Raw genomic sequence first — 11,496 nt, 5'->3', positions numbered from 1 at the left:
AGTGTGGAGAATAAATAAGCAGGCGTTTATATTTTATAGAGTCCATTAATAAAAGCGTAACTTAAAAAAGGGCAGTCTTATTGATACCCAGTATTTGATGATATTCAGTGCAACTCTTACGTAATATATCTTCCTTTCTGAGAGCATGCGTGAACCCATTCCAGCTACCTAAAGAAAGGAAGCCATGGTGGTAGTAGTAGTGGTAGTGGTGGTGGTGGTGGTTTTGTGAAAGTTCAGTTTAGGTTGTCAGTCATGTGAGTTTGGAGGGAAACAGCAATAAGCATCCAGCATGTTCCTTCAGAGAATCGGGGATCATAGCTTAATAAATCCCTCAGGTTACCTGTAAAACTCATCTAGAATACTTGTATGATCTGGCTTTGTGGGACTCACGAAAAATAAAACAAAAAACAAATGCTATGGAACATTATATGAAAGTATTCAGCAACTACAGGTGTATTTAAACTCTTTATTTAATTGCATTGATGTTAGAACCTTAATCATTCGCATGTAGACAAAGTTGTGATTTATCATAACATTACAGTGAGTGCACAGATCTGTCCGACCTGCTCTGCTCTTCTTCTGATTGCAGGGAAGGTGAGGGAACTCGACAATTACACAATCGTCAGTTCCTCAATATTGTGTTTACACTATAAAATAAATGTTTCAGTATCTAACCTTCTTGGAAGTCATTGGGTAATATCTAATACAGTATGATTTATTCAACATTGATTAGAACATTAAATGAATAACTAGATTAAAATGTTTGAATGATTTGGTTTTATAATGCACAAATCACAGCGTTTGATTGTGTATGTACAACACATTAACACAAGTACATTCATGTAAGCTAGAAACATAGAGGTCCAGGATAATTATATGAAGCACAAACCATATTATCCCATGATAAACATATTACTTTTATCAGTATTCACAACTGATTTAAATGGATTTATGTTATTTTCTGATATTTTATCAAAATGATACAAATATGGACAATATTCAGGATCTAAATTAAATACCCCAGTATCAGATAGAGAATTTAAAGAGAGATTAAAATTCTTATCTGTACGACCTCTGCTTAAAATGTTAAAATCATTTAAATTAGGTATTTCGGAAAACAAACGGATTTGAGACCATTTTAAAAGCACTGGAAGCAAATCCCTTCTGGTTAAACCTTTTAAATCACTGTTACACTGAAATACACCATAGCCAACAATAAACCTGGGTTTTAGAGACCTCATTTATCCTCAAGTCTCCCTCAGGACCTGAGAATAATTACGTCTTTTCCATTTTCTGATTGCATACCATATTATCAAAATAGTGACAACCATTTGCACTAACATGATGCAAGCAAAAGCCCCTTTGTTGCATGAAGCCCAAGGGATGGAAACGGACTGAAGTTCTCTGTCTTTCAGACTCTCTGGCGTTTCGCAGCGGTAGCCCTTAGGCCAGTCCACGATGGCCACTGAAGTGCTCTGACAGTATCTGGACAGATACCTTATGTTACAGTTACAGTCAAAGGGGTTGTAGCTAAATTTAAGCTCAGTGAGATGAATAGCACTGAGCTCTTCAACGGTGACTCCAGTTATTTTGTTCCTATCAACATACAGGAGTCTGAGGGAGCTCAGGGAGGAAAGATCTGCTAAGGACAATATTTTGTTTCCAGAGAGATAGAGTTCCACTAGATTATTCATCTTTTTAACATTAGCAATGACTGATATGGCATTATAGCTTATGTCTAAGACCTCCAGAGTGTCTGGAAGATACATAAACACATCGTCTGAAAGTTGGTTCCCTCTGAGGTTTAATCTTTTTAAGCTTCTAGTCCAATTAATTGCATATTGAGAGCCAATTACGATTTTGTTGTCACTAGCAGAGAAATTTACTAAGTACTTCATGTGGGATGTATAGTTGCCTAACTCTGACAGATTTAAAAATGTGTTTGTATCAATTACTAATGACTTTAAAGCAGGGAAAGGTTTGTTACAGCGTGGAAACAATGTCTCCTCTTGAAGAGTATTGTTGGACAGGTCTAAAGTCTCCATACTAAGGAGAGAATCTGAAATTAAACAAGGCAGGAAAAACATCCCACAATTTATAACAGAAATGGCTTGGACTTTTTCTAAGAATTTCTTCATGGTTGGCTGTGGCAGGAAGAATATAAACTTTGGATTGTCTAAATTCTTCAAAGAAAACCTTTTCAGCATCACTTTTTCAAAAGAATGAATAATGGGTGTACAGTTGGCTTTCGTATGGAGGGTGTCTAACGTCAGTTCTTCAATCCTGGAGTTCAGGATGACAGTGAGTAAAGGTGTGCAGTAGTTTCCATCTGTTGAAATATTCTGGAGGGTGAAAGACTTCAAATCTGAATTCAAAAAAATGTCATAAATGGGGATGACCTTTTCAATTCTCAGGAGATCAAGATTTGCCAATTTTAATGCTTTGGTGGAATTTACAATGTCTTTACCCATAGTTAACAGAACATCTATGTTCTGCCACATATTCACCTCCAGAGTGATCTTTTCCAGATCATGCAGTACTTTCAAAGACCGAGGTTCATATTCTCTGAAATCTCCAGTGATTAGATGGAATTCCTTAAGAGCGAGGCCGCTGAGTCCCTGGAAGCTGTCCTTCCCAAAAGACACAATGTCAGGATTACCAAGCTTCAAAACCTGGAGGTGTCTCAGGAGGGCAAAGGTATCTCCCAGCTGGATGTTATCATAGGGGTTGTTGGAGATGTCCAGGTGTTTCAGCACAGGCAGGTTTGTGAAGGGAAGAGCAGAGATCTCCAGAAGTTGGTTGTTTGAGATGTCAAGGTACTCCAGCTCTGGGTTGTCTTGAAAAATAAGAGGATCCACATTATTAATCTGATTGAACTGAAGGTAGAGCTTCTTTAGCTGCCTGATGCCAGAGAAGTCCTGCCTCAGTATTTTCTCAATGTTGTTGTGTGATAGGTCAAGGGTAGTGGTATCTGGTGGAAATGAACAGGGTTTGCTAGGGTAGTTCTGGGCTGAACAGTTCACTACAGTTTCTCCTTCAATTCTACCACACCTGGTGAGCAGAACGAGACACAGTCCCACAAATCCAACACTTTTGTTTGGTAGTTTCTGAATGTGCTTCATCATTCTGGCGACCTGAAAACAAGAACTGTTTCAGTGATCTTGGTTACAAGAAAATCTAAACAGATCATACAAATACAGAACAACTGTTTCAATAGGGAATGAATTGAGTTCAACAGTATACCATAAGTGAATGATCCACCTCTGGATTTGTAGCACGGTAATGCAATCAATCATTACCAGTAAAGTAAAATCAAAATCAAAATCTATTTTCTTATGGTACAGTAAATGAATACCTGTTTGGGTTCTAGTTTCATTACATGTGACACTATTTTATAATGCTTTGACTACATCTCTTTGGAGTCTACACATTTATTGAGAGCATATCTCATTAGTTCATTAAAAAATACAATAAACATTGGCTCACATTTTAATTATTCTGCATATGGCAAGCCGTTACATTTAATCCATAATTGCTGATAATTGCTGATGTGAATAATTCAGAGCACTCACAATGGCCTTCCTCTCATTGTTAATGTCTGACACTGCCCTGTTTACTGTTGAACAACCTCAGCGGTAGCCATTCTCTAATGGCATTTTCCCTGTTTATTTGTGTGTTTCTCCTGGTTTGTGCCATATATGCATGTATCTTATATCAAATGAAATAACAGGTTGTGGCCTTTCGTATTATAAGGGATAATCGGCTGACAGAGTACAAATAAAAACTCCATCATATGCAAATTATTCCTGTACACCATGAGAAATGGCCAATTTCGCCAGCCTGTAGCTCAGGCTAGGAGGACCCTACATACACCAGTCAGACATGGTTTGAAAGCTCCCTAGATTCTCTAGTCTCTACTATACTTTGTTTTGATAAACATACGATTTATTTATTTTGTTACTTAGTATGCATTATTGATATTTAAAATAGAACTGGATGTTAATTAGTATGCATTTTTGATATCAAGGTATTGCTGATATCAAAAATACAATTTTTATTAACAAGAACACAATTGTTGGTATCAAAAATACAACTGTTGATATAAAAAATACAATTATTGATATCAAAAATAGCAGATCATTCGTGAAATCAACAATTGTATTTTTGATATCAGAAATTGTATTTTTGATATCAGAAATTGAATTCTTGATATCAGCAATTTAATTTTTGATATCAGAAATTATGGGTTAAATGTCACAACAGCTTGCCATATCTGTATCACCTGATTGCAGTTAAATGTGTTGTTTTAATTGAGAGGATTTATTTATATGTGTGATTCTTAATCATTTTTTTGCCTTGCATTGTACTGTGATTTAAAAACATAGATAGATGCGGAAGTATTTTGTGTTGGAGCTGACAGAAATTGATAAAATAATAAAAAGGAACAGATTCTTACCTCTGTCTCTTGCAGGTTCCAACAGTTGTTTTTCCCTTAAAATGTGCACTTTTATGGTGTTTGCACTTTACACTTCTAACTGAATTAATGCTGTGTAAATATTCAGGGAAATAGTTCCTGTTCACAGTTTCAGTCTTGAGCTCAAACTATCCACATTGAAGAATCAATGTACTCTGGCAATGGGGATTGACTGTGGTAGATTTCAGTGTTTCTTCAATTCCAACATGCAGGGGAAGAGTGTCTTTGCAAGAGGGTCAACAGTCTTTTCAACCAATGTAAACGTCACAGTTGTCATAAATGAATGACACACCCACCCACACACAACATAGAAAATAATAGACACGCAAGGCTATGGCAAGCCGTTGTGACATTTAATCCATAATTATTGATATAAAAAAAATCAATTTTTGAAATCAAAATTACAATTGGTGGTATCAAGAATGATCTGCTGTTGTTGATATCGAACAATTTTATTCTTGATATCAACAGTTGTATTCTTGATATCAGAAACTTTATTTTGATATCAAAAATGAATACTAATATACATCTGCTAAAGGATTAAATGCCACAATGGGGTGCCATGAATTTCTGATATCAGCACCAGTATTTTTGATATAAAAAAACTATTGATTAAATGTCACAATGGGTTGCAATTCAAGGCTGCCTTGATTTACATATTCTGTTTCACACACTTTAACAGCAGATATTTATGAAGCACTGCTAGATGTACAACTCTTCCTGCTCCTGTTATAAGCTTGAACAATAGAGACCACAGAAAACAGAAAATAAGTTGGAACACGAAGCTAAGCACTTTTACAGCAATTTTGTAAACTTTCACTCCGATTTTCATTCTGTAGCAAATAGTAGGTTATTGTCTGTTATAAGTTATAACGTAGAAAGTTTAAATCCCTTGATTGCTTTACCCTTTTTTAGCTTAATTTTAACCTTTTCTAGAAGTAATAACTCCCATCTCCAAAATGTTTTCAAACTATTTAGTTAACAGTACATATTACTTCAAAATCTATTTATAGCATAGTTGGCTAAGTGATAAATGGCCCCTGCTCCTACTTGCTAAAATGCCAAAATACCCTTTTTGCAAGATTTTGTAAGGATGTATAATTAAAAGCGTTTTCTGATCATTTATGTAAGTTTTCCTAGAACAAAGGATTGGTGTAGATGAAACCAAGCCCACATGGTGGCTTTATCTTTTAAGCTTATAAAATTATTGTTGTAATTAAAGAATGGAGATATAATTTAAACATTGTAGAACAGATGTATTTACTACATACACCATGTCAGCTCTAACAAAAATGATTTGCTTTTAAAAACAGCAATTGCGATATAATGCAGTAAGATATAAGGCTGTATATACAGTGCCTTGCAAAAGTACTTAGACCCTTCCTATGGTGTCCCATTTTGTAAAACAAAATTATGCATACAAACGTTTTTCAAAACTTGAATGAGGTAAGGGTGAGATAAGTTCCAATAAATGTCAGAAAGGACTAAAGAGAAAAAAATGAAATACGTTGATTGCAAAAGTATTCAGACCCACTTTGGTGGAAGCACCTCCGGCAGCAATTATTAGGTAAGTCTATATCAACTTTGCACACCTTCTTAGAGCTATTTATGCCCAGTCTTCATGGCAGATTTGCTCAAGCTCTCTACAGTTGCTTGGGGATCACTTATGGACAGCAGTTTTCAAGTCTTTCCACAGATTCTCAATAAGATTCAAGTCAAGACTTTTACTGGGCCACCCAAGAACATTCACTTTCTTATTCTTCAGCCAATTCAGTGTAGCTTTGGCCTTGTGCTTGGATCATTGTGCCGCAGATTGAAACAGGGTCTTTAGCAGGCTGAAACAGGGTTTCCTCTAGTATTTGACTTTATTTTGCTCTATCAATTTTTCAATCAATCCTAACAAGCTTTCCAGTCCCTGCTGAGGAGAACCCAGCCATACAAAGAGTTCTGTGTATTGTTGACTGACGCACATTTTCTCAATTCTCAGCCATTGAACTCTGTAACTCTTTCAAAGCTGTCATTGGCCTCGAAGTGACATCCCTCACCAGTTTCCTCCTTGCCCAGTTTGGAGGGACGACCTGATCTAGGCAGTGTCTGGATGCTACAATGTAACATTTCTTGATGATTGAGTAGACTGTGCACAAAGGGATATTAAGAGACTTTGACTTTTTGTACCCTTCTCCCGATCTGTGCTTTTGAATAACTTTATCCCTGACTAGCTTTGAAAGCTTCATGGTTGAGTCTTTCCTTGAAATTCATTACCTGACAGAGAGGTGTTTTTATTCTGAAATCATGAGAGTCACTATTATTGCACACAGTCAGAGGCCATTCAACTAATTGTGTTGCTCGTTATATTCAAAATGTATTCAAAAACAAGAAGAAAGTTGTATACAATTTTCATTTCTTTGTACAACTCCTGGACTTAGTTCAATAGGTTGAGTTTTAGGAAGCAAAAAGTAGAACTGATTCCAATTCCAATATTGTTTCAGCTCAACTCGCTACTGTGACCGCTCACAATTCAGAAGGTTATTTCTTCAAATGTCTGTCTCACATCTGCTTCAAAGTAAAATTAATGTATGAATTAATTAATATTTGTGAACGTTTTACTTGCTACCAGAGTAACCAATATAATTACTTAATACAGTCCATAACCTTTTTCAGAATGAGAAGCATTTTCAGTTAAACATAGGTCTTCTTTGGCCTAAGGGTACTGGTGTCAGCAAGCTTATTTCTTAAGACAGAATTAATTGAAGAAATTATCTTGTAATTAATATTAGTGTGTTGAACAGATATCAGAACACATATCTGTGCACCTTTTAGATGCCCTTCTTTAGGCTGTCTTCTCAAGAATGCCACTTGAAAGATTAACGTACAGCGAATTATTGAACTGGATCCTTTTCAAGGGCACTGATGAGTAAGTCCTTGTTTGTAGAGACCCACTGAGTAAATGTCTGTGTGCCAGGACACAGTGTGAGTGTTAAAGCCACATTCATCTTCTGGGCTCCTTTCTTCCAGAACTCAAACATGTTACCAAAATCCTGGCCTCCTGCTCCTTTGTAGTTCTTCACAAATGTTGTCAGTGAAATCTGCAGAGAGAGAGGAACAGATTTCACTTAATCATGTGAATATCTTCATTGTTAAAACAAATACAGCCAGTTGACAAGAACTAACTGAAGCATTGGCTCTTTCATTTATATATGTATGCATGTATATGTACAGTCACCAAAAATTAATGCATCAATGTATAGAAAAGTCCTTGAGTAAAACCTGCTGCCCTCTGCAAGAAAGTTGAAATTGGGACAGAAGTTCACATTTCAGCATGACAATGACCTGAAGCACACAGTTAAAACTACACTTGAGAGGCTGAGGAACAAAAAGCTCAATGTCATTGAGTAGCCCTGTCAGAGCCCCAACCTAAATCCAATCGAAAGTGTGTGACATGACTTGAAGATTGCTGTCCATTAATGCTCCCCAAGGAACTTGATAGAACTTAAACAGTTTTGTAAAGAAGAATGGTCAAATATTGCCAAATCTAGGTGTACAAAGACCTATTCCAACAGACTCACAGCCATAATTACTGCCAAAGGTGTATTCTTAATACACCTCTATAACGAGGTTCTCTGGAGCCAAGAACTCTTACTGCACTACGAGTGAAACCGTGTTATATCCAACTTGCTTTGGCCTCGAACATTTTCATTATTAATAGTCAGCAAATCATTTTTGTTAGAGCTAACATAAACAGGAAGTAATTCTGTTCTACAGTGGTTAAATTGTATCTCCTTTCTTTAATTACAACAATCATTTTATAAGCTTACCTAAACGGATAATGTATAAACAACACAGGTACTGAACACTGCTAAATGCAACCAGGACTTGTTTTCATCAGACATCAATCATTTGGTCTGTTTATAATAATTAGGAAAACTCCCATAGAATATCAGAAAAAGCTTTTATTTACAAATCCTTGTAAAAAGGGATTTTGGCATTTTAGCAAATAGGAGCATGGGCCACTTTGTCACTTAGCCAACTATGTTATACGTACATTGTTAAGTAATATGAACTGTTAAATAGTTTGACATTTCTTTTGGAGATAGGAGTTTTTACTTAGAGAAAATGTTAAATTGAAGCTAAAAATGGTATTCAACGGATTTAAACTGTTAACGTTATAACTTTAAGACTTGTAGACAATGCTTTAAAGTGTGCTACCATTAACAGTGTGGAACACTGTGTGTAGGTAAGTGTAAAAAAGCCTAATTTAAATGCATGAAACTCAGGCACTGAAACAAACAAATGTGAAATAGTTCAAGGGGGTGTAGACTTTTCTATTCTCAATCTGATTATATAAAGGAGCCTCCTTTCACCCAGTGAGTGTTTTGTTTCATATTTCACCACATCTGGTTATTGGTTTTTGTTGTACGTGCAGAATGTAATACGTGCAGAAGCCAGAACACTGTGTACTTTGTGGTGATACACATAAAACACCTCACGGAAGGATGTTACAAATACATATAATAATAAAAACTATATATAGTGATAATAATTAAGTAACCTAATAACCAAACAATATTCTGCAATATTACAGGAGAGAAACGCTAATATTTGACAAGCAATAGTAATTTATTTTTGGCAAATTGCAAGATTTTTCTAAATATGAAGATTGTGCATAAAGAAGAATGTAAGGGTAAACAATTTGAACTGTTAATGTAGCTTTTGCGTGAACCGCTCTCACACATTCATGCCAGGAAGCTGAAACTTAGTTTGAGCCCTTATAACCCAGCAACCACACCAAGCCTTTTGCTAACCCACTTTCCTATCACAAGCACTAATGATTCATTTCATGTTGTAACAAATTGCACATAGTTCTCATACGTGAATACTTTCTAAATGTTGAATTATGTTACTATATTTCTTTAGTCAAATTATTTGCTTCAATAGAGTGTTTATCATCTCATAAATGAGTCTAACATAAAAATGAAAAATCATTTATAAACCGCAAATTTACATGTGATGGCATTTATAGATTGTAAATCCTTAGGAAAGTGATAAACCCCTTTTCTCTGGAAATTGAATGATGTTAAGAGAAATAAATTCAGCAGGAGGGTAGGTTTGGTCACTATGGTAAAGCCAAACAACTAACTCAGCAGCAGCAATTAGCAACACGACTGCATTTCAGAAATAAGAAACCTACCTGCATCATCTACAGTGAGCATAACAACAGCTAGAACCCAACCGTAACCGTTCTGAATTCCTCTTCTCCTGGACTGCCAAGATTAGTGCTTAATTGTACTGTATGGTTGTCAACACCAATGTAATAGAAGACTACTTCTGTAATAGTTGGAAATAAAGGGTTGAAAGGCAGTTGTGTCTGTCTACTACTAACCCTGGAATCCATGAATCGTCTGGGTTGCAAGTGGCTGGTTAAGATGGCTGAGTACTGATCAAGGGTCAGTTTATCAGCAGAGAGGAGACAGCTTTTTCCAATCCAAGTGCAGGAGTTTTTTAGTAACACTGCTACGATTGGCCCCACTTGTTTGACGCTGATACTGTCCATGGCTGTTTCTCCCACAGGAATCTCTATCAAGAAATATAAATATTATAAAATATAAAGTTGAACATGTCTATCTCACTTGTCAGGCTCAGTTTGCCCCAACAAATAGAACAAAAACTAAAATGATTATTAAATTATGACTTCATTAAGATAGGGTTGCCCCATTACCGATCTTGTAGAGGTTAGGACCTGCGCGTTTTGGCTTGAATGTTGTCAAGAAGCTTTCAAAGACAAAGGGGAGGATAAGCTCAGTCTTGGGCAGGTGGATCTCATTCATGTAGTCGTTGACGCAGGCCTTGGCATCCATGTGTCTGGCCGGGAAGCCGTAGCGCCGGTGTACGTGATGAGCCCCTTGGAAGACTATGTGTTTGATACGGTGCTGTTTACAAGCATCTGCTATCAAGTATCCCTGGTGGATTTCACTCTGGAAAAGAAACAATAACCAAGCCTGCTTTATTTTTCTTTTAATAAATATAATTAATTGTTTATTTTCTCTTTGATGACAGCTAAGAAGGGGTGTTTTTTTACTAGGAAAATGCAGAACCAAATCCCATGATACCTGTAATGGATCCTCATCTGTAAAATCAGTCGTAGTTGCTGCAAAACATGTATGTGCTCCTACAAAGGCCTCTTGAAGGCCTTCCAAGCTGTTGTAGTGGACTGTCACCGTCTGAGCCCCGGCCTCCCGCAGCCCGTGGGCCTGGGGGCTGTGTAGGTCCCTGAGCGCTGCCCGCACTTGGAAGCTGCCATCTTGGAGCAGGGCGAGGGCAACACTATACCCAGGCTCATCTTCAGCACCAACCACCACCACCGTTTCCATTGTCTCGAAGAATTATCTTCAAAGTTTCTGTTTGAACCAGTTGCAATTTGATGATGATGACGATAATAATAATAATAATAATAATAATAATAATAATAATAATAATAATAATAATAATAATAATAAACATCTCAAAGGAAAAGATCTCCCTTGCTGGTAACATGAAGAAAACACTGCAGCATAAGCAAAAGAAATTAGAATTAGAATTAGAATAAGAATAAGAATTAGAATTAGAATTAGAATAATAGCTTACCTATTACTCAATGTTTGCTTTCCCACTTTTGCTACTGCTTGCTGAAGGGTAATCCTGGATAGTTTATGGTGCTGCTCTAGCTTCCCCTTTGCAGCTATGGTAACTGTGAAAAGAAGGGGGAGGAGTGTTATTCTTCATCTGACAACCGTAAGAAAACGTCTGTGGTAATAGCTATGCATGAAGAGAACTATTGTTTAAAAGGGCCTGATAGGGCTGTTTGTGCAATAAAAACTTGTCATGTTTTACAGTGCTTGAAGTAAAAGCAGTACCAAAAAGTTGTGTGAATATATACAGACAGTAACACACCTATTGTGGCTGCTTTCTCAGAACTGGAAAAACTTCTCATGAATGGAAAACTATCATGGCTGTCTCAGCACAGTGTCTTAAGTCCCCATGAAGTA

General features: G+C 36.6%; 2 protein-coding genes across 2 annotated transcripts; both read right to left on the bottom strand.

Moving 5' to 3' along the window:
• Nucleotides 1-471: 471 nt before the first annotated feature.
• LOC136714861 (toll-like receptor 2) lies at nt 472-4,951 on the bottom strand. The gene is made up of 2 exons (XM_066692486.1): nt 4,457-4,951; nt 472-3,134 (listed from the first exon to the last, which is right to left on the bottom strand). The coding sequence occupies exon 2, from the start codon at nt 3,123-3,125 to the stop codon at nt 1,248-1,250; it is 1,878 nt and encodes a 625-aa protein (XP_066548583.1). The 5' UTR covers nt 3,126-3,134; nt 4,457-4,951; the 3' UTR covers nt 472-1,247.
• Nucleotides 4,952-6,854: 1,903 nt separating this feature from the next.
• On the bottom strand, nt 6,855-11,200 carry LOC136714464 (nmrA-like family domain-containing protein 1). Its single transcript, XM_066691980.1, has 5 exons — nt 11,096-11,200; nt 10,582-10,869; nt 10,191-10,446; nt 9,855-10,048; nt 6,855-7,560 (listed from the first exon to the last, which is right to left on the bottom strand). Exons 2-5 carry the CDS (start codon nt 10,840-10,842, stop codon nt 7,354-7,356), a joined length of 918 nt encoding a protein of 305 aa, XP_066548077.1. The 5' UTR covers nt 10,843-10,869; nt 11,096-11,200; the 3' UTR covers nt 6,855-7,353.
• Nucleotides 11,201-11,496: the final 296 nt, after the last annotated feature.

This window comes from Amia ocellicauda, chromosome 19, assembly GCF_036373705.1.
Source record: "Amia ocellicauda isolate fAmiCal2 chromosome 19, fAmiCal2.hap1, whole genome shotgun sequence".
Classification (NCBI taxonomy): Eukaryota; Metazoa; Chordata; class Actinopteri; order Amiiformes; family Amiidae; genus Amia; species Amia ocellicauda.
Note: the sequence above shows the minus strand (reverse complement) of the source record. Positions and strands in the feature narration are given on the sequence as shown.

What these genes read in the sequence shown, in the direction of transcription:
- LOC136714861 (XM_066692486.1), bottom strand. Translation starts at nt 3,125, where the DNA reads ATGATGAAGCACATTCAGAAACTACCAAACAAAAGTGTTGGATTTGTG.
- LOC136714464 (XM_066691980.1), bottom strand. Translation starts at nt 10,842, where the DNA reads ATGGAAACGGTGGTGGTGGTTGGTGCTGAAGATGAGCCTGGGTATAGT. An exon ending in TCCTAACCTCTACAAGATCG is followed by an intron (nt 10,049 to 10,190) that starts GTAATGGGGCAA and finishes ATTTCTTGATAG; the next exon opens with AGATTCCTGTGGGAGAAACA. An exon ending in GACGATTCATGGATTCCAGG is followed by an intron (nt 7,561 to 9,854) that starts GTTAGTAGTAGA and finishes CTCTCTCTGCAG; the next exon opens with ATTTCACTGACAACATTTGT.